This window comes from Choloepus didactylus, chromosome 1 (genome assembly GCF_015220235.1).
Source record: "Choloepus didactylus isolate mChoDid1 chromosome 1, mChoDid1.pri, whole genome shotgun sequence".
NCBI lineage: Eukaryota > Metazoa > Chordata > Mammalia > Pilosa > Megalonychidae > Choloepus > Choloepus didactylus.
The window spans coordinates 105,903,822-105,925,949 of record NC_051307.1 but is presented as its reverse complement, the minus strand read 5'-3'; the positions used below and the strand labels follow the sequence as shown (position 1 = coordinate 105,925,949).

The following is a 22,128-nucleotide window of genomic DNA, read 5'->3' as shown; positions in this document are numbered from 1 at the left end:
TTTATAGGGCGCCTTGAGGTATCATAGGCTGCTCTTGTGTATCAGTCTGAGAGGTTGTGCTGTCGGAATGGACAGCACAATCTACTGGAGCAAGGAGGAAGATGAAAGAAATGTTAGGAGAGTTCATTATACTATTTAAAAAATGGAGAATCTTTAAGACAGAGAGACCAGCTCACAATTAATAACAGCCTCCTAAAATCTGTGATCGACCAGGCTTTGAAGGATCCATGCTGCCACTCCCTTGTTTCTGCGAGTAATCAAGAGCCGACTGTAGACAAATAGTCCAGCCAATAAAAACCTGGTCTTTCATAACTTGCAAAATGATGAATGCCCGGTGAGAAAAAACATTGACCCATATTTCATTCGTTTTACTTTTTGTGTTTCTCCCAGGGAGAGTTGGGGAGGATGGTGGATAAAACATTTTTGAGGGTTAGTACATAAACAGTAATTGAGTAAGTTGCTCTGTCAGAATTGACTTGAAGAGTCAAAACAATTTAACACAAAGCAAAAGTTTGCATTTCCTTTATAAACATCTATGGGGATAAGGAAAAAAAAGAAAATTCCACAGTCAACTTCGTTTGGGGATTTTCTGAATCACAAATATTTGAAAAAGTGGTTTGATATATTGAGGAGAAAAGGTGCAGACAATTAGAACCTTTGGGTTTCTAGGGCAGGTCTCTTTTGGGATGTCGGGAATTATACGAAGAGATGCAAAACCCAATTCAGGGCACAGAATGAAGACTCCATTGTCATGGAATTTTAACCCTGCTGTATTTGCTGCTGTTATATCTTCATGCTTTAGAGAAGCTAAATATCTTGGTGATAACATTGGAGTACCTCACAGATTTCCTGGAAAGAATAACTTTGAATAGCTTTATTTTTAGATGAAAAAAGGAAATCTTATCTAATTTCTTTTGCTTGTGACAGCAGAGCATACCACAGGTATTCAAGAGTGGAGGCCCTTTTCTTTACAGACTTGCAGGATTTGAGCTTTGCTGGTGTCTATTTTGCCTCAAAAAGAATATCTCTGTGTTCATCTAAAGTGAGGGAAGACGTGTATAGTGGGTGAGGGAAGAGTAGACATTAAGGAAGGAAGGATGGTCACATCTAGGATTATCCAGGTGACTGCCATGGCCCACCTACCCATCAATTGTGCTTTGCAAGGCTCGGGCTGGTAAACCATGAGCATCCATGATGCACAGAGCACCTGTCCTGCAATTCCTCCTTACTCACTCCTGCCCTGCTCCTCCTGATATCATTTCAGCGAGGCTCTGTGATCCCTTACTCGATCCTGCCTCTAGCCTGAACTTGGCATTGGGATTTAGAATCTCTGTTATGCAGGCCCCAAACCTCTGCCCTTGGACCTTCATGGAGACAATGAAGAGACTCTCCTCTACAGCTCCAGTCCTATAGAATCCAACCCAACCCTAAAAAGTTGGTGTGCATATTGGTGCATAATCCCATTCCCTAAGAGAGGGATTTGGACAGACATGATGTGTTGCTGCTGGGGTCTCTTTAGTGTAGTGGTCCTCCAACTTTTCAGTTTAGGGGCTATGTCAGTGAAGCAAAGACCCTGTGATAATTGACTCCCACTTATCACTCCATCAAAAAAGCCTTTTATTCGCACCAAGCAATGTTTTCCTCATAGATTTCATTCAACAATTCTAAAAAACAAATGTTTGTTGAGAACGTACTATTGCCATGAACCTACATATTACCTCATTAAATACTTACAGCACACTTTCAAGATTTTCAGATAAGGAAGCAGAGGCTTAGGGACATTACACCCAGTAAGTGACAGAGCTGGTAAATGGCAGAGCCAGGTTTCGATGGCAACTTGGTCTATCCCCTGCTGCCTCCTTCTGTAAACATCTACTAAGTGCTTAGTTATTTGCAAGATATATTTCCAATCTCTTAAGGACTCAACCTACATTAGGGCCGCTGAGGAACCCCTCATCAACTACCTCACGGGCCTGACTCCAAGAAAGCTAACACTCCAGAGTCTGTTAATTCTGCAAGGGCTTCGGAGAAAGGTGGTCAGCTTCTGGTAGGAGTGAAGCATGGCTGCGGTCTCTTTGAAAGGCTTACAAGAAGTATCTTGCCTCAACTAAACTGTTGAGAGACATGTTCAAGTGGATGACACTCAACAGGTTTGGAATAACAACATTCCACAAGTGCTCTGGGTTTCTGACCAATAATGAAAAAATTCCACAGTCAGACTTCTCTTTCTGGATGCTAGCTGACAGGGACATTGGAATTAATAGCTTTTATGTATATGTTCCATCTGTACAAAACCTTTCACAGGACTTAATCCAGACACTTCATAGAGGACTTGTTCTCGGGTATCTGGAGGCCTTTGGTGGCATCCTCAGCTTCTCTGCTAGTTATGATTTCTGCCTGCCTCTCCTCCCCTTGTTGAAACCCTCTTTCTTCCACTTTTTGGCCTCTATTACAAATGTCCCACTCTGTAAGCCCTGGAAAAAGTGTCATTTTTAAAAATTTAAATTAAGTGCTTTCTCCTTGTCAGGGCTGGCTCATGGTCATGACACTTGCTGAGTCAAACAGGGTCCAGTATTTAGAACAGCCCTGGGCTTGGTTTAGTGCTCTGCTGTCACCGTCTTGAAATTCTTAATAGTATTTGAACAAGGGACCCCACATTTTCATCTTGTCCTGGGCCCCACAAATCAAGTAGGCAGGTCTGCTGCTTGCACTGGGAGAAGAGTCTTGCTACACGGGGTAAGGGAGGTGGTCTACCCTGTGGCTTCCTCTTTGGAACTCAGCAGACATTTTCTCACAGAGACAATCTAGTAAGGTGGATGGAGCTGATGGTAGCTCAATCTTGCTTTGCCTCATCTCTAAAATGGGGACAGTAGCACCTACCCTTGCAGGTTATTGTATTAAGTGGGATCATATATAAAGTACCTATCAGAGAGTCTGGTATACTCTGGTGTTTGCTAAATGAAATCCATGAGAGATAGCAGGTGCAGCAAACAGAACTTGGACTCTGGTTTTAGAAGCTAGATTAGAATCAAATCAGCCTTACCATTTAGTAAGATCTATGATCTCAGTTAGGTGACTTAGCTACCCCAGCCCCTCAGTTCCTTTATGTGTAAAATGGGAATACTAATATTTATCTTGTAAGTTTGTTTTGGGATTTAAACAAGCTAATGTATTTGGAGAACCTAGTTGATTGCCGGCATCCAGAAAGAGTTCAAAAAATAAAGCTTCTTAGTTTATATATAATTTATATAACTCTTCTTATAACACTATTTCTGCAGTCTGAACAATTAATTTACAAATGATTTTTGGGATATGACCATTAATATGTTCTCATATACTATACAGCTTCCTATATACTATGTGACATATGTAACCTCCTTGTATGTTAAAATAATTTTGTAAAACACATTCGAGGATTGTTTTTCCTTCTTTCCTAGACTATGAATTCCTTAAAGGCAGTGATCATGTCTTTTTTACCTTTGTATCCTAGCACACTTTCTAACACGTTAGGAACTCAGTCGAATTAAATCTTTTTTCTGTTGTTTATATCAACAATGAGATGATAAAGTTCATAACAGTCCTAATCAGCAATGACTAGAAAGTAAAAACTCCAGGTTAAGAATTCTTATTAGAATTACTCAGAAAACTAAACGAGCTCCCTTGATCCCAGGTTTAGAATTCTTGTTGAAATAGCCCAGAAAACTCAATGAACAATGCGGAAGATTTAAGTTTTTTGATAAGTTCTAGCCCTGGCTAGTCATACTCCTCTGCTGAAAATAAAACAAAACAAAACAATTATAGCTCCCTAGATTTGACTGCAGGGTTATCCCTGAGGGTTCAGCCCTGGGCTTTGAATGGTAAGCAGCCAAGCAGTGGCCACTCTTTGGTGAACCTAAGTTCAGGCAAGTTAAAATGAAGCCTTGTTTGATAGTATCGTTTACATTTCCAAATCCTGGGTATCAGGCTTTCTTCCTATCCCTGTGGCCCTTCCTAAGTTTAGCCGCTGGTGTAAAGGGGTAACCATGGCAACAACCACCTGCGTATTTAAAACCATCTCCAATGCTAAATAAGGAAGCCTGGAGAAAATGGCTGCTTGTCTGCCTCTCAGCGGACAAACTGGGCACTCCTAGGTATTTTCCAACGTGGGAAAGGCAGGGTGGAAGCAGCAGGGGCACAAAGTTCTTAACGGAAAGTGTTCTGTGACCTTGTGATGCCACCTCCATCCCACCGTGTCTTCACGTATTGGGCAAGCACAAGGACTAACATGCAAATCCACATGCCAGTTATCACAGGTGACCACACTACCTTGACCTCAACCAGGTGAAGGGTGAGGCACCAAACTAACCACAAAGAATAGTTTGTTAATGGGGATGGGGAGGTGGGAAGGAAAAACAACAATCCCCATCACAGAGAATTGGTTCATACTTTGCATTGAAATGCACGCTACACCTTTTTTTCTGACAGGTGTATCGTTCTAATTGCATTTAATTCTGACATATTAAAACACACATGGGAGAAAGGTGTGAAGAGAAAAACGAATACCCTAAATGCCTTATTTAGATCAGTTTGCATAATTCCACACGTGGATATGTGATGATTATTCTATTTATGCCATTATGGTGACCTATCTTTTGGATTTTGGAATATGGAGAAATTCCTCCTTTTCTCTGCTCCTTTGCTCTCTACAAACTATGAAAGTTTTCCTCCTTTCCTGTGCCAGGAGATCATATAACTGACCACACACGGAGCAGCTTGCCCCTCCCCAAGCCTGCTATGCTCTCTCACTCCTTTCTGTCTTTTTGTATATTTAATTCCTTCTGCCTGGGTTGCCCTTCTCCTTTTTTCAACCTGGCAAATGTCTGTTTCTTTTCTGTTTCTCAGTTTAAGGATCTCCATCTTTGGAAAACCCTCCAGGGCAAGTTCCATATTCTTGCTTTGTATTCCCATAGCTTACCTCTGTTCATTTAACACAACAGTCATTGTACATATTTGCTTTCCAGTCTGCTTCCACTCCCAGGATACTCATCTCTATCTAAAACACCTACAGAGCTGTGCCTGGCCTGTAGTATGTTTTCAAAACATGCTGCTGAATGAATGAATGAACATAACCCCATGGATTTCACAAGCATATGGCACCTTAACTGGCAATGAGTATGTACATGGCTACCTTGAAAGTCTGTGGAATGGGTGGAAGAGTGGGAGTATAAAAAAGTGGTCATATGTGTATTTGAGAATGAAAAAGATAGTGAGAAAGGGAACATTTGATTTGTAAGTTTGTGAATATAGTAGGAGTCGGGCTGAAAGTATATGTGTTAATAGCAGTCAGTGAGTGGGTGTGGTCTCTGCGTGTGAGAGAGCAAGAAGGAATGTGCCTGTGATGGAAACTGAACGCAAATCCTCATAAGGTTAGTTCAGCAGCTATTAGACCCCACAGCTCATTCTCCCTGAAGCTGGAGTAGCTTCATTTTGTTCAGTGTCCGATCCCCAAAATGTCTTTCTTCTTTTCCGTTAACCTGCCAGGTGTGGGGTCAGGGAAAAGAAGCAGGAAAGAAAAGGAGGGAGCTCTTTGGGGGTGCTGGCTTTAAATGAATGTCTTCAGATAACTTCCTGGCCTCTGTTTTGAAGATAATCTTATGGCTAAATAAAAGTTAAAGGTTTCAGGCTCAAAGACCAAGTCCAATTTATTTTCCACTCTCCTACCTCCCCGCCTGAGAGGGGTCCCGTGGTCATCTTGAAATGGTACAACAAAGAGGAAGGAGAAAGGATAGAAATTAACCAATGAGAAGAAAAAGAAAAGGGAGAAGGAGAAAGGCAATTGAACAAGCCTAGGGGAGAGATATGCCTGTCACACCTCAGTTCTCACAATTTCCCACCTGCAAGCAAGAAGTCTTTTGTTTTGTTTGCAAATGACTTGGCTTTCTCTTTCCTTTCATTTTTGGACCTAATACGCAGACTTCACACAGAGTGCCTAGGCGGAAGCTGGGACCTGGTGGGCTCTGGGTCTCCCCGCCCTTGCAGGGGCCGCCACAGGCCTCTCTGCTGCTGCCCTCTGCTGTCTGGGGATGCAGCGATGATGCACCCCCCTGGTCCCCGCACACCCACTCACCCCCGGCTTAGCCCAGAGCTGCTGTCTCCCCCTCTTTGGGACACTGAGAAGCAAAGGGGCTCTGGGAATGCCCTTCTACCCTTTCTGCCCCCCTTCCCAGAAGAATTGCAAGGGGCTGCAGGTGGGGTCGCTGTATGTTCCGAGAAAGCAGCCGAGCCTTGGAGAAGTTCCAGTTAACCAAGAGCAAAACCGTTCCCAGGCGGGCGCCCCCCTCCACCCTCCCTCTGCAAGGGGACAGGCGGCCAGGCTGCAGCAGGTTTCTGACATTTCTTTCTTTTTGGAAATGGAACCCCCTCTTCCGGCAACTTGGCAGGAAAGTGAAGTTCCTTGGAAGCCCCGGTCAAGAATATTTATTTCCCTGCGAGCAGGTGGGAGGCCTGGGTCTGGGCAGCCATGCCTGGGGGGAAGGAGGAAGGGGACGGAGGGCAGAGCAGTCGGGTCTACAGGGGTGATGGTCTTCTTACCTGCTGTTGAATTTTTCTGGGTGTTTCTCTCTCATCACGTGGAATCTATGTGCAATGGAGGCATCCTAAAAGGGAAAGAGTCAAAAGCAGATTCCTGGTTAGTGGTCATGACTGGCATGTGGCGGAATAAAAGCTCATATGATCTCATTGAATCCCCCCAGAATCCTGAGACTCCATCTCACAGGAGAGATCCTGAGGCTCAGACAGCGACTGAGCAATAGAGTCCAAGGTTGCAAGCTAGTGCCATGAATACTTATAGAGTTCCTGCTTCAGCTGACTTCACTCTATACCTGACCGCTGAGAGACAGACAGTTCAGTGGTGGGTTAAGGGATGGCTAGGGCCCTTTGAGGAGAGAGAGGGTGTCTGTGTCACTGAGCAGAGTGTAGAAGCCTTGCCGTGGGGCTCAGTGTGAGTCTTGGAAATGCTATGCATATTAATGCTTTTCTTTTTTTTAAATACTTTTTATTTTGAAATATTTTAAGACTCACAAGAAGTTGCAAAAATAGTACAGTGAGTTCCTGTGTACCTTCACCCACTTCCCCAATGATAACATCTTATATAACCATAGTACATTGTCAAAACCAGGAAGCTGACATTGGTAGATATCATTATATATTAACTCATAATCATCCATATCAGTAGAAAGAGTCACACTGGATAAGCTGCCTAGTAGATTACCATATAATTTCTGGCTTCTCACTCCACTGAAACAACTCTCTCCAAGGTCAGTGAGAACCTTTGCTCACCTATTATTAGTGCCTCCGTTTGCGGCACTGTTGACCACCTGCTCCTTAGAACTCACAGTTAGGATGGCTCCCTTGGCACCATGCTTCCCAGCTCTCTACTCTCTGACCAGAACTTCTTGAAACTGTGTGTTCCCCTGAGTTTCTATCTGTGGCCCTCACTCAACTTCGCGGGCCATCTCGTTAACTCTCACGGCTGTCACTAGCATCTAGATGCTGATGCCTCCACACTGCCTATCTCCATAACCAGTCCTGAGCTTCAAACTTCAACTTTCCTCCTCAAGTGTGTAAATGGCCTTGTTTTAGAGCAAAAGCATATGTATTGCCGTTTGCTGTTCAGGCCCAGTGGCCAGCACTTTCGGTACAGTTGCTGGGCTTTAGGAATAAAAAGGCCAATTGGACTGAAAGCAGGAGGTAACACAGAAACAAGGCAACTGATCCAGACTTAAAAAAAAAAAAAAAAAGCACAACTAGAGAAACTCATTTACTGTAATACTTGGCTAAAAGAGACCTGGAATTCCATATGGTGACTTTTCAGCTAATGCACATTAAATCCATTCCTTGATATGGAAACTCGACCAAAGAAAATTTCTGAATTTTTTTTTTTTAGCATCAGAAGGTATATGTTCAATGAAGAAACATCTTTGAGCATCCATTGTGTGTAGTGAGTGAAATACAGACTGATGGTGGGGGACAGAAGGTCTAGAAGCAAGTTAGGAGGCAAAGAAAAACTAACAGTAGGATTTGGCATACATGTAATCTCAGCCAGCAGTCCACTCTGGAAAGGTAGGGAGAAAAAGTCAAGAAGGTGGGTTTATTTTGTGGTTGGCAAAGACCATTGCAGAAGTAATGTCTTGAGAATTTAACATCTAAACCTTAGCTTTTGATTTAAAAAAAAAAAGTTTTAAGTTTTAGTTTAAGATACACCAGAAGTTGAAGGTCTTGGCAAGGCATGCTGTGGACGAGCGGCGGGAGGGGTGGGGGGGGGTGTCTGCTCCCTGGACCCCAGCCAGCCTGCAGGGCTTCTCCAGGCAGTAGGGCCTCATTCTCCTAGACTGGGCCCACCTACCTCTCCCTGAGCAAGTTTCAGTGAACATTCTGAATGAGATTCATGTGACATTTGTCAAATGCTTCTCTAGAATTCAAGAAAACATTCCATCTACTTGAGTTCCTTTGACATTAATTTCCTTCTGTCAGGAAGAAAAAAAAAAGCAATCACATGTTGCCAGGCACTATTTGTGCTTCCCTACCTCCTATCCCCAATACTGCTGTGACTGGCTCCTGGGTTTTTGTTTTGTTTTGTTTTGTTGTTTTGTTCTCTGGGATATGTGCACAGGCCTCCTCCCTGTTTGTAGCTGTTCTGATTGTCCTCGGCTTTTTCGTAATCAGGTATTGCAAAGCTTCTTTTCACAAAGACCAGCCTTTACTATATTATTAGTTAAGCGTGTGGCTCCTGATTTGACAATGTAGTCCCCTGAGCTCCTTTGCTGTTAAGACTTGCAAAGACAACGATGATAAAGACTCTGACCATGTATTTCTACTAAAGGATTAAAAAGAGAGTCGAGATTCACCTTTACCCTCTGTTGAGCTTCTCCATGTCAGCCACTGAACTGGGTCCATTTCCATTCAGTAGTGATTTAATTTAAATTTTGGAGACCAGAGCTACGATGGTCCAAAGACTTTCTTGGTCATAATGACAGAAAAATGAGACTTCTCTTGTGAAGGGGGAAGATAGGAATTGCAAATCCTTGGAAGAGAGGAAAGCATTTCTGATGTCCCCACTGCCTGGGGTCTTTTCTGTGAGGTGCTGGGTGAAGAGGAGACAATGAGAGACGTAGACACAGGGCTACTCTTTCCTGAACTAAAACTCCAGCACATGGTTGGACAAAGGATTTTTGTGTTCCTTCCAAATCCAAGCAGCAATTTGGACTCTGAAATACTGCAATGTCTGGGTCAGAAATATAATGTACACCACATTTGTAATTAAAAATTTTCTGGTAGCCACATTAAAAAAGTAAAAAGAAACTGATAAAATTAATTTTAATAATATGTTTTAATTGACCCAGGATACCCCAGATGTTATCATTACAACATGTAATTGATATAAAAATTATTAATATGATATATGGTAAACCCTAGATCAACAACTAATAGCTAAAAACTGTATAATGAAAAAATCAAAAAAAGAATTAAAATATTACACTATTAAGTAAAAAAAGTTATTAATATGATATTTTACATTCTTTTTCATACAAATTTTTGAAATGTGATGTATATTTTACACTTACAGCACATCTTAATTTGGACAGGTCACATTTCAAGTACACAATAGCCACATGTGACCAGTGGCTACCATATTGGCAATGGGATATAGTATAAAGACAGAAAGGAGATAATAGGACAGATTATTTGAAATGGGGATTGTTCTGAGTTATGGAGGATTTGGGAATAGAAAACAATGTCCTAGGTAAGAAAGGACCCCTTGCCTAGGACATGTCTCAGTGAATCCCATTGTCTTAGTAGCTTCATGGCTCTCACAGATGATAGACAAGAACCTGGTGCTGAAGGAATTCAAAAGTTTGCAGGAAAAAAATCATGTCTTGCATGTCTTGTTGACCAATTCCCTCATGTGGAAACCTGGCTGGTGAAGTCTATTAAGTGCGATCTGTAAGGTGGAAAATGCTGTGTGGATTAGTGGGATAGGCTGTGACCTCTCCTTGGCTCACAGGTTTCCCTAGCATCAAAAATAGATTTCATTGAATCAAGGGATTAGCTGTTCACTCATCTTGTTAAGGCTTGGTGAAAGCAGAGCCTTTGAGGAGTTGAGAGTTACACATAGTTCAGGAACTATTTTGTAGCCCCAAACTTCCTGTCACTGATACCTGGCCATGCTGACATTTCTGCAAATCCAAAAATAAAGAGTGGGGAAGAGGAGGTCAGAGAAGTCAGAGGAAGTGGTGACTGAATGACTATGTTTAAAATCTCCTGCCAGTGGATAATATCAGTTAAAAGGACTGATAAGGTCAATTCTTCACTGGTGGGAAACTGGTATGTTCCCACTTGATCAGAATTGGAATATGGTGGTTATGAGGTCAAGGCCATAGTCACTGCCTGGATAGGCCATTCGAATCTGGACCCGCTGACTTGTTTGTCCTTCCTTCTATTAAGTGGGCTCCACTGGCACCAAAGTGATGGATGAACTCATCAGGGAAAATTCTTTACCACCCAGCCAAACCACAGTAGTGGCTATCGTCATCACCTTTATAAATGCAAGACAGCAGACATTTGATATCAATAAGATATTCCAGGTCCTTCAAATGAGGCAAAGACTTTGCATTGCTCTCTTTGCCAAGAAAGCCTGACTCTATTTAATCATGATAAGGAAGAAAAACTGTGGGTTGGTTTACATATCTACTTCTCCTCTTAAAATGTTTGGAAAGTCAAATAGGGAGCAAGACTTTCTGCAAATGTCAGCCCCAGACTTTGTTAGGGTTGCATCTTGGTTACTTGTTTTCTCAAGAATTTCTCTTCCAGCTTTTAAAGAGCGAGCACACAAACCCTGCAAACATTTTATTGAGAGAAGGCTAAGGGTACAACAAAGAGATAAAAACAGTCCTGGTACCTTACTCCTCCACAATAAAATATTAAACATGAACAAACTAAAGGAGTATGAGGAAAAAAATCTTAAGGAAGATATTGTGAAGTTCTTCATAATTTAAAAGATGAACAGAATGGATTATTATAAATCAGACCATGGCAAATAAATATCTTGACCACTGGGTGATGGAGAATCTGTGTATGCATTTTCTTGGGAGATAATTAGCTGGCCGTTTCTGCCTTCCTCCCTCCCTCCCTTTCTTCCATTTGCAAAGATGAATTAAAACCATGGTTACCAAACAGTCTTATCTCTTGAGTTTTTAGGGGTTAGTTACCCAGTTGAGAAAAGATTGTCATTTCTTTTTGGTGTGTTCATTCATTTGGTCAGCAAATATTGAATACCATTTTTTGCACACAGCCCTGTGTAAACAGAGGCAAGTAAGCTTTCAGGAATCATGTTGCTCCCAGCTATCATACATAACTGGGTATGTCAAAAAAGGGAAGTTTTGGGGCTGAAGACTCTGAAGGCAGCGGTGATAGTAATTTACCTTCTAGGCACAGCATCCGTCCTGCAGTTCAGCTCTCTCTAAAGCCTGGTTGCTTCCCTTCTTTCTAGGTTCCCTCTCCATCATCCTTCTCAGTTCTGATTCCTGCTTTTGTGAAGAACCACTTCCTTTGCCCATTCTTCCCTGCTCTCAGGTGCATCTGCATCAGAATGATCTCAGAAGTTTGTTAAAAATGCAGATTCCTGGACCATGCCCAGACCTACTGAATCAGAACATGAATCAGAATCCACCCTGAGGGTGGAATCTGCATTTCTGACAAGGGGCCCTGGTGAGCCATAACAGACTCAATTTTAAGACTCCCTAATGAGGATGGAGGGGCTGAGCAGAGTCCACATGGTTCAGCTGTCCACAACTCAGCCCAGCTCTGGAACTAGACTAGTGATTCCTGTCTCCACCACGCACCAGCTTGACTTGTTTCTTTATCTCTTTAAGCTACAGTTCCTTTTTTTTTAAATTCAAAATTTTTTATTCAAGAAGTTGTGGGGTTTCAAAACAATCATGCATAAAACACAGGAGTCCCATATGCCACCCCACCACCAATACCTTGCATTGGTATGGAACATTTGTTACAATTGATGACAGCACTTTTTTATAATTGTACTATTTTTTGACAGTAGTATTATCTATTGTCCATAATTTACATTAGGTGTATTTTTCCATATACTACTGTATTAATAACACCTTGTATTAGTAGCATACATTTGCTATAATTCATGAAAGAACATTCTTACACTTGTACTATCAACTATAGTCCATCATCTGCAATAGGGTTCTTTGTGTTGTACAGTCCTATGCTGTATCTTTTAATTTTTATTTTAGTAATATATACATCCTAAGTTTCCTCTTATAACTACCTTCACCTCTATAATTCAGTGCTGTTGATTACACTCACAATAATGTGCTACTATCACTGCCATCCATTTCCAAAGATTTGCCATTAACCTAAACAGGAATTTCGTACAAGTTAAGAATCAACTCCCCATTTTCTAATCCCAATCTATCTCCTGGTAACCTATGATCTAGATTCTAACTCTGAGTTTGCTTATCGTAATTAGTTCATATTGATGAGATCACACAATATTTGTCATTTTGTGTCTCGCTAATTTCACTCAATATAATGCCCTCAGGGTTCATCCATGTTGTTGCATGCATCAGGACTTCATTCCTTCTTACGGCTGAATAATGTTACATCGTATGTATAATACCACAGTTTGTTTACGCATCCATCAGTTGATGGAAACTTGGTTTGCTTCCATCTTTCGGAAATTGTGAATAATGCTGTAATGAACACTGGTGTGCAAATATCTGTTCGAGTCCCTGTTTTCAATTCTTTTAGGAATGTACCTAGTAGTGGGATTGCCGGATCATATGGTAATTCTACACTTAGCTTCCTGAGGAACCGCCAAACTGCCTTCCACAGCAGCGACACCATTTTACATTCCCACCAGCAATGAATGAGTGTTCCTATTTCTCCACATCCTCTCTAACACTTGTAGTTTTCTGTTTTTTCAATAGTGGCCATTCTAGTGGGTATGAAATGATATCTCATTGTAGTTTTGATTTGCATTTCCCTACTAGCTAGTGATGCTGAGCATCTTTTTGTGTGCTTTTTAGCCATTTGTATTTCTTCCTTGGAGAAATGTCTATTCGTCTTTTGGCTATTTTAAAATGGAGTTGTTTATCTTTTTATTGTTGACTTGTAGGATTTCTATATTCTTGATATTAAATCCTTATCAGATACGTGGTTTACAAACATTTTCTCCCATTGAGTAGGCTATCTTTTCACTTTCGTGACAAGGTCCTTTGGTGAACAAAAGCTTTAATTTTGACAAGGTACCATTTAGCTTTTTTTTCTTTCATTTCTTGTGCTTTGGGTGTAAAGTCTAAGAAACCACTGCCTACAACAAGATCTTGAAGATGCTTCCCTATGTTTGCTTCTAGAAGTTTTATAGTCCTGGTTCTTTTATTTGGGCCTTTGATTCATTCTGAGTTAATTTTCGTATATTGTATGAGCTATGATTCCTCTTTCATTCTTTTTGTATTTGGATATCCAGTTCTCCAAATACCATTTGTTAAAGAGACTATTCTTTCCCAGTTGAGTTGACTGGACAGCCTTGTCAAAAATCTATTGGCCATATATTTCTGAACTCTCAGTTGATCCTATTGGTCAATATATCTATCTTTATGCCAGTACCATGCTGTTTTGACCACTATAGCTTTTTAATATGCTTTAAAGTCAGGATGTATAAGTCCTCCAACTTCATTCTTTTCTTTGAACGTGTTTGTTGCTCTATGGGGCCCCTTATCCTTCCAAATAAATTTGAAAATTGGCTTTTCCATTTCTGCAAAGTAGGCTGTTGGAAATTTGACTGGGACTGTGCTGAATCTGTAAATCAATTTGGGCAGAATTGACATCTTAATGATATTTAGTCTTCCAATCCATAAACACAGAATGTTCTTCTATTTATTTAGGTCTTCTTTGATTTCTTTTATCAATGTTTTGTAGTTCTCTGTGTACAAGCCCTTTATATGCTTGGTTAAATTTATTTCTAGATATTTGATTCTTTTAGTTGCCTCTGTAAATGGAATTTTTCCCTTGATTTTCTCCTCAGATTGCTCATTACTAATGTATAGAAACATAACTGATTTTTGCATGTTGATCTTGTATCCTGTCACTTTGCTGAACTCATTTATTCACTCTAGTAATTTTGTTGTAGACTTTTTGGGACTTTCTAAATATAAGATCATGTCATCCACAAATGTGACAGTTTCACTTCTTCCATTCCAATTTGGATGTGTTTTATTTCTTTTTCTTGCCTAACTGCTCTAGCTAGAACTTCAAGCACAAGGTTGAATAACAGTGGTGACAGTGGGCATCTTTGTCTTGTTCTAGATCTTAGAGGGAGAACTTTCAGGCTTTCACCATTGAGCACAAGGTCACCTGTGGGTTTTTCATATATGCCCTTCATCATATTCAGGAAGTTTCCTTTTATTCCTATTTTTCAAACTTTTTATCAAGAAAAGATGCTGAATTTTGTCAAATGCCTTTTCTCCATCAATAGAGATGATCAGGAGGTTTTTACCTTTGGATTTATTGATGTGGTATATTACACCAATTGATTTTCTTATGTTGAACCACCTTTGTATACTGGGATAAACCCCACTTAATCATGGTGTTTAATTCTTTTAATGTGCTGCTGGATTTGATTTGCAAATATCTTATTGAGGATTTTTGCATTTATATTCATAAGAAAAATTGGTCTGAAATTCTCTTTGCTTGTAGTATCTTTACTTGGCTTAATTTTAGGGTGATGGTGGTCTCATGGAATGAGTTAGATTGTGTTCCCTCCTCTTCATTTTTTGGAAGAGTTTGAGCAGGATTGATATTAATTCTTGAAATGATTGGTAGAATTCATTTGTGAAGTCATCAAGTCCTGGGCTTTTTTTGTTGGCAGATTTTTGATAACTGATTCAATCTCTTTACTTATAATTTGTCTGTTGAGGTCTTCTTTTTCTCCTAGAGTCAGTATTGGTTGTTCGTGTGCTTCTGGGAATGTGTCCATTTTATCTAGGTTGTTTAATTTGTTGGCATCCATTTGTTCATAGTATCCTCTTATAATCTTTTTTATTTCCCTGGGATCAGTAGCAATGTCCCCCCCTCCCCCCCGATTTCTGATTTTATTTAATTGCATCTTCTCTCTTCTTTGTCAGTCTAGGTAAGGGTTTGCCAATTTTATTGTTCTTCTCAAAGAAACTACTTTTGATTTAGTTGATTCTTTCTATTGTTTTTTAAATTCTCAATTTCATTTATTTCTGTTCTAATCTTTGTTATTTCTTTCCTTCTGCTTGCTTTGGTATTGATTTGCTGTTCTTTTTCTATTTTCTCCAGGTGTGCAGTTAGGTCTTTGATTTTAGCTCTTTCTTCTTTTTTACTGTAAGCATTTAGGGCTATAAATTTCCCTCCCGGCACTGCCTTTGCTGCTTCCCATCAGTTTTGACAAGTTGTGTTCTCATTTTCATTAGTGCTGAGATATTTACTGATTTCCCTTGCAATTTCTTCTTTGACCTACTGATTGTTTATGAGTGTGTTGTTTAATTTCCATTTATTGGTGAGTTTTCCAGTTCTCTGCCTGTTATTGGTTACCATCTTCATTCCATCATAATCAGAGAAGGGACTTTGTACAATTTCAATATTTTTAAATTTATTGAGATCTGTTTTGTGACCCAATGTGTGATCTATCCTGGAGAATGATCCATGAGCACTTAAGAATGCATGTCTTTCTGTTTTGGGGTGCAATGTTATGTATATGCCTGTTAGGTCTGGTTCATTTATCATATTATTCAAGTTCTCTATTTCCTTATTGATCTTGTCTACATGTTCTATATATTGATGAGAGTGGTCTACTGAAGTCTCTAATTTTTTCTCAGGAAAAGTCTGTTAGGATTTATTCTGTTTGAAGTCTGTTGTGCTTCTCTATTATTATAGAGACTTCTATTTCTCCCCTCAGTTTTGCCAGTGTTTGCCTCATGTATTTTGAGGAAACATGGTTAGGTGCATAAATATTTATGATTATTATTTCTTCTTGGTGGATTGCCCCTTTCATTAACATATAGTGTCCTTCTTTGTATCTTATAACATTACTGCATTTAAAGTCTACTTTGTCTGATATTAGAAGTGCTACCCCAGTTAATTTTTGGTTACTATTTTCATGGATTATCTTTTCCCAACCTTTCACTTTCAACCTATTTGTGTCTTTGGGTCTAAGATGAGTCTCTTGTAAACAACATATAGTTGGATCATTTTTTAAATCCATTCTGCCAATTTGTGTCTTATGATTGGGGAATTTAATCTATTAACATTCAGTGTTATTACTGTAAAGATAGTACTTATTTCAGCTATTTTAGCCTTTGAATGTTATATGCCATATTTTTTTGTTGTTTCTTTTTTTACCTTTTTAGTTACCCTTACTGATAATTTTCATTTCTACACTCTACTCCTGTCTTTTCTTTCCAACCTTAGAACTAATTCCCTTTAGTATTTCTTGTAGGACAGATCTCTTGTTCACGAACTTGCTGTTTCTGATTATCTGTGAATATTTTAAACTCTCCCTCATTTTTGAAGGACAGTTTTGCCAGATAAAGAATTTTTGCCTGGTACTCTTTAAGTACCTTAAATATATCACACCACTGTCTTTTTGCCTACACGGTTTCTGATGGGAAATCAGCATATTGTCTTATTGCGGATCCCTTGTATGTGACGAATCACCATTCTTTTACTGATTTTAGAATTCTCTCTTTATCTCCGGCATTTGACAGTCTGATTAGTATTTTGTTTCAGGATACGTCTGTTAGGATTTATTCTGTTTGGAGTATGTTGTGCTTCTTGGACTTGTATATTTATGTCTTTCATAAGAGTTGGGAAATTTTCAGACATCATTTCTTCAAATATTCTTTCTTACTTTTTTCCCCTTCCATTCTTCTTCTGGGACATTCATCACATTTATGTTTGTGTGCTTTTCACTGTCACTCAAATCCCTGAGACATTGCTCAAGTTTTTCAATTCTTTTCTCTATCTGTTCTTCTGTGTGTAAGACTTTGATTGTCCTGTTTTTTTACTCAGTGATTCATTATTCTGCTGATTCAAATCTGTTGTTGTATGTCTCTAGTCTGTTTTTAAAATCTTTTATTGTGCTTTTCACCCCTATAATTTCTGTTATTTTTCTTTTTATACTTTCAAATTCTTCTTTATGCTCACAAAATATTTTCCTAATATCCTTTATCTCTTTGGCCATATTTTCCTTCATCTCCTTGAATTGATTTAGGAGATTTGTTTGAACTTCGATAAGTTGTTCTAAATCCTATGTTTCCTCTGAAGTTTTAATTTGTTCCCTTGACTTGGCTGTATCTTCATGTTTCTTAACATGGCTTGTAATTTTTTGCTGATGTATAGGCATCTGATTTCTTGATGAGTTTACTCTGAAGTTCAGCTTCTCTCTCTTGCCTAGGGTTTTATTGTTGTTTGGCTTTGTGTTAAGTTTCTTTGATGCTTAGTCTGCTTTATTCTAGACCTTTAGAATACCTCATGTCAAATACTCCGATTTTTTTTCAGCTCTTATTCATCTGATGCTTTCCCTGGATATGTGGTACAATTTTTGAGATAGCACTTTATGTGCAATTGTTTAACCTCCAGGAGAAAACATCCTTCCTCTGTTCCTTCTCTGGGAATCTTGATATGTTCTATTTGTTTTTGTGCAGAATTTTCTCCCCAGCTCCCATGATTTGTTTAAATTCTTTCCCTCATTCAGTTTCCTGTTTTCCTTTCACTTTTAGTTCTGGGAACCTCCTGTCATACAACGGTTCAATTTACCACCCCCCCCCCCTTTTATTTTTCTCTTTTCGGCCTTCAGTTTCTTCTCTGTTAGGTATCCTGCCCTGGGGAGACAGATGGAGTCAATCCAGAGAGGTGGGCACTCCAGAAAGTCCATTTTGCATTTAGGTGGTCCAGCTAATAGATACTGGATTGAATGGGTGCACCTGATTCCAGCCACAGCTTCCTTTATCCCCCTCAACCCCCTGGGAGCCCTTATGCATGGGCACACCCAAGCAGCTTATGTTCCACCCTGGGTCTCTGCAGACTTGGGATCTGGTGCCTAGATATGCATGGGTTCTAACATGCTCCTGCGAGCGGCCATGGTGGGAGGGAGGGACCTCAGCCTCTGTCTCTGAGAGATTCCCAAGCTGTGCAGGACTGAATGAGGGGAGGGAGTAGGACTGGTGTTCTGGGATGGCAATTTCCTACCTGGTGTTTTTCTTTTACTTCACTTCAGCATTTGTGGAGTCCTTCTCCAGTCTCCACTGTCCTCCAGAGTTTTAAATGAGTGGGGTTTGTCTTTTATATACTGAGTCTCTGGGGAGGCTTTTTCAGGGGATGCCTTATGTTGTTATGCTGATGATGTCTCTCCACTACAGTTCCTTATTACACAGAAGGATAATGACTATACCCACTTCATAGGGAAACTGTGCCTGGTGTAGGTACTCAGTAAGTGTTAGCAAGTTATGCAACGGTTACCATAAGAAAACACACTTCAGTTCTGGTAAAACTGCAATGATGGGAAGCCCATGATCCGGAAGTCCCCTGAACTCCAGCCCTGGTAGTGGTGTCTGATGTGCGGGAGCTGAAGACAGCACGTGTTCCTGCTGGGAGGAAGTGGTTTCTCAGCAGGTGGTCCAAAAGGGAAAGAACAGGTCCAAGAGAGGCTGGACAATCAGGGAGCCTGTCTGTCTAGGTCACTGAAGGAGGGATCTGGAAGATGCTTAGGAAAGATATCTTCCCCAAATGAGGCTAGGGGAAAGGGGGCCTGGGGAGATCAACCAAACTGGGGCACAAGAGGCCATGCATTGCTCTCTGTTCCCTGCCTCCATCCTCTCAGGACTTGATCATGGGTCTATCTATTCCTCTTCTATTTTAGTAATAGAAGGAGCACTAGATTAGGAGACAGAAAATGAAGGCAGATCACTTAATCTCTCTGAGTCTCTGTTTCTTCACCCATAAAATGGAGATTATAATGTCCTACAGTGTAGTTATAAGAATCCAGAAAATATGGTGAATTTTAAATCCTTCTGTAAATATAAGATATTATTTTAAATCCTTTCCTTTTCTACTCTTCTATGTTTTTATGTTTAGTCTTCTTGTTAAAAACAAAACCCTTTCCTTAAGGGTTGGTCTGGAGGGACTCATATGCATATGAAACTGAGAAGCATAATTCCAAAGATAGGGAAGAACCTGGCTTCACATTAAGGCGCAGCCATGTGAGCCTAGTCCCCTCTCAGTCAACTGTCCTGAGGTCTCATCTGTAAAATGGGCACAGTGATACCAACCTTGCAGACTGCTAAGAGGACTATAATATGTAAAGCCTAACACAGCGGTGCACACACAGTAGGTGCTTGATAAATGCAAGTGTCTTTGCTGCACCCACTTTCCAAACCCCAACTCGACTTATGAAGTCATTAATTGCCCTTCTCTCCACCACCTCCACCTCCACCCCCACCCCAATTGCCTGGGAAGCAATGTCCACCCCAGTCTTCTATGGACCAGAAGCTGAGTTCAGTTATTCAAACTAACTAGTTATACTAGATGTGCTGGGGGCCAGGGGAAGAAAGATGAATGTGGCGCTGTCCTTGCCTCTGTCTACGTGTTGGGGGTGGGGACAAGACAGGCACATTAAACAAGTCCCTCAGTGTAATGGAGAGAGTGCACTGATGGGGTGAGAACCGAGGACTGTGGGAGCAATATGAGGAGCATGGAGCTCAGCCTGAAGGGTCAACCCAGAGGAGATGCCCCTAAAAGTTTGTGAAGGGCACAGACCTTGTGGGATGGGGTTGAGATGAGGAAAGAGAACAGGAGAGAAAGAATTCTGCAAGCTGACAGTCAAACCAGCTTGGAATCCTTAGTTGAGGATCAGAATTCCCACTATGGAATTATTTTCCCTTTGGTTATTTCTTGGTGTTTTTTTAAACTGCTTCAAATTACCCAAATGGTAAGTATGTTTGACAAATTCCTATCCTTTGTGTTAGTTAAAATTAGAGGGGAAGGAATTGCCTCATAATCAGAGATGGGGGGTTGGGACAGACAGTCAGGGTGTCCACTCCCAAGCCAGATGCAAGGATGAGTGGACCCATGTCAGGGCTGGAGGCAGCTGGAACAGCTAAAGAGTAGGGACCCAGAGGAAACAACTGAAGACTGACATCCTGTCAGCCTTGGCATTTCTCTTCCAGATAGAAAGGTGATTCCTGGACAACTCACCACGCCAATGGAGAAATAGTTGTTCATGATGTTGTACGGGACCTGATCCCCATTCTCCACCTCCTCTCTGGGGATGACTTCCAGATGCCAGCGGTCCAGCATTACCAAGGGACTCTGCTCGATGTCCTTCAGGATTTTCGTCAAGCTGCCCCCCTCGTAACCTGTGGAGCACCACACTGCATTTGCCACCAGAGCAGAAAGGCTAGGTCATTGCTGATGCATGGGGAGCTGTCAGGGCAGGGAATCCCATGGGCATCTGTAACTAGAAGACTCCTCAGTGTGTCTCTGGGCCAGAGACATTTATGTTCTCTGAGTCACAGAGAAGGGAAGGGCAACAGGAGTAATTAGAAAGAGGCCAGGTTGATTTGGAAGCCAGAGGAGTTCGGGATGGGGGTTGTTGGTCACAAGTGGAAAGGGCTGTGTAGCAAAGCAAGCCTGAGAGAATTCTGGTGGGCTGGATGGCTGGGAAGCTGGGAAAGGGAGGACAGCAGATCCATTCTAGTACCATGTCATGTCAGAGATGGACAGTGTGGCAGGCAGAATTTTAGGATGGTTCCTGCTCCCCTTGGTGTGTACACCCTGTACAATCCCTGGGACTTAAGAATAAGATGGAATAGTCGCTCCCAAGATTAGGTTATGTTTTATGTCACTGTTGATTTTAAGAAAGGGAGATTATCCTAGGTGGACCTGACCTAATAAGGGGAACATTTAAAAGGGACTGGGCATTTTCTTAAGAAAGTTTGAGAAATTTGAAACTTCAAGAGGGATTTGACATGAGGGACTTTCTGTTGTCAGCATTGAAGAGGGAGGGATCTATGTGGCAAGGAATTCAGAGGCCTCTAGAAGCTACAAGTGGTCTCAGCTAACAATCAGCCAAGAAACAGGGACCTAGGTCCTACAACCACCATGCCCTGAATTCAGTCAACAACCTGAATAAGCTTTGAAGCAAATTCTTCCCCAGACCCTCCAAAAAAGAGCACAGTCTGACCAACACCCTGACTTCAGCCTGTGAGACCTCGAGCAGGGAAACCAGCCATGCCATGCCAAGACATCTGACGTACAGAACTGACCTAACAAATGGGTGTTGTTTTAAGCTGCTAAATTTATGGTAATTTGTTATGCAGCAATAGAAAACTAATACAGACAGTGAATCATAAGTGATGAGAGTTTAGTAGGAGAAACAGTCTTTTTTTTTTTTTTAAATAATATTCCTCACCTTTTGGGCAAACTCAGGGTATTTTAAAACTATCAGGGCTTTGGTTAACTCCTTATGGGAGTTCTCACAAGATAGGGTCTATCTATCAGGATCTTGGGCTACGTGAGGGCATACTGGGTATCCTGTGCAAAATCTGTGTGTAGCTATGCTGCCTAGATGCCCACAGTGTAGGACCAAGGGTGACAGTTCTTCTTGAACAGAGACCCTGAGAGCATTTCCCATGCATTTCAGTTTCCTTCTAGGTCTGGCTTCTGCTTGCCCCACCTCTGCCCACCAAGCATGGCCTGATCTCTGAACATAGCCTGCTGCCCTGCTTGGTCTCGAGTTGCTCTCAGAATTGATCAGCCAGCTGGAGTCACCCTCCCCTCTTCTTACTGTCAGTCTGATCTGTCTGCTCCGTGTGCTGCCCTGAGCTTCTCCACTCTCTGGAGCATGTCCAGCTCCATGAGGGCTGCTGCAGCTGAGGAAGTTCTTCTTAGCCTCTGCCCCTTGCCCTGTAAGCTCATTCTCACTCCCTGTTCCCCCTCAGCCAGGCGGAAATTTCAAAATGGAGGGGCCTAGAATAATCTGGATGCCCCTAGTGACTCTAAGCAACTGGCGATGAGGCTTTTGGGTCCGAATTCTGTGTCACA

General features: G+C 41.2%; 1 protein-coding gene across 1 annotated transcript in view; it reads right to left on the bottom strand.

Annotated features, from left to right (window-relative positions):
- Positions 1-22,128, bottom strand: part of DGKG (diacylglycerol kinase gamma) — a 204,027-nt gene that overhangs the window by 84,495 nt on the left and 97,404 nt on the right. The window contains exons 19-20 of the mRNA XM_037838860.1: positions 20,281-20,441; positions 6,571-6,635 (exon numbers count right to left, since the gene is read on the bottom strand). Of these exons, the coding sequence (XP_037694788.1) occupies positions 6,571-6,635; positions 20,281-20,441 (226 nt within the window). The remainder of the gene's footprint in view (positions 1-6,570; positions 6,636-20,280; positions 20,442-22,128) is intronic.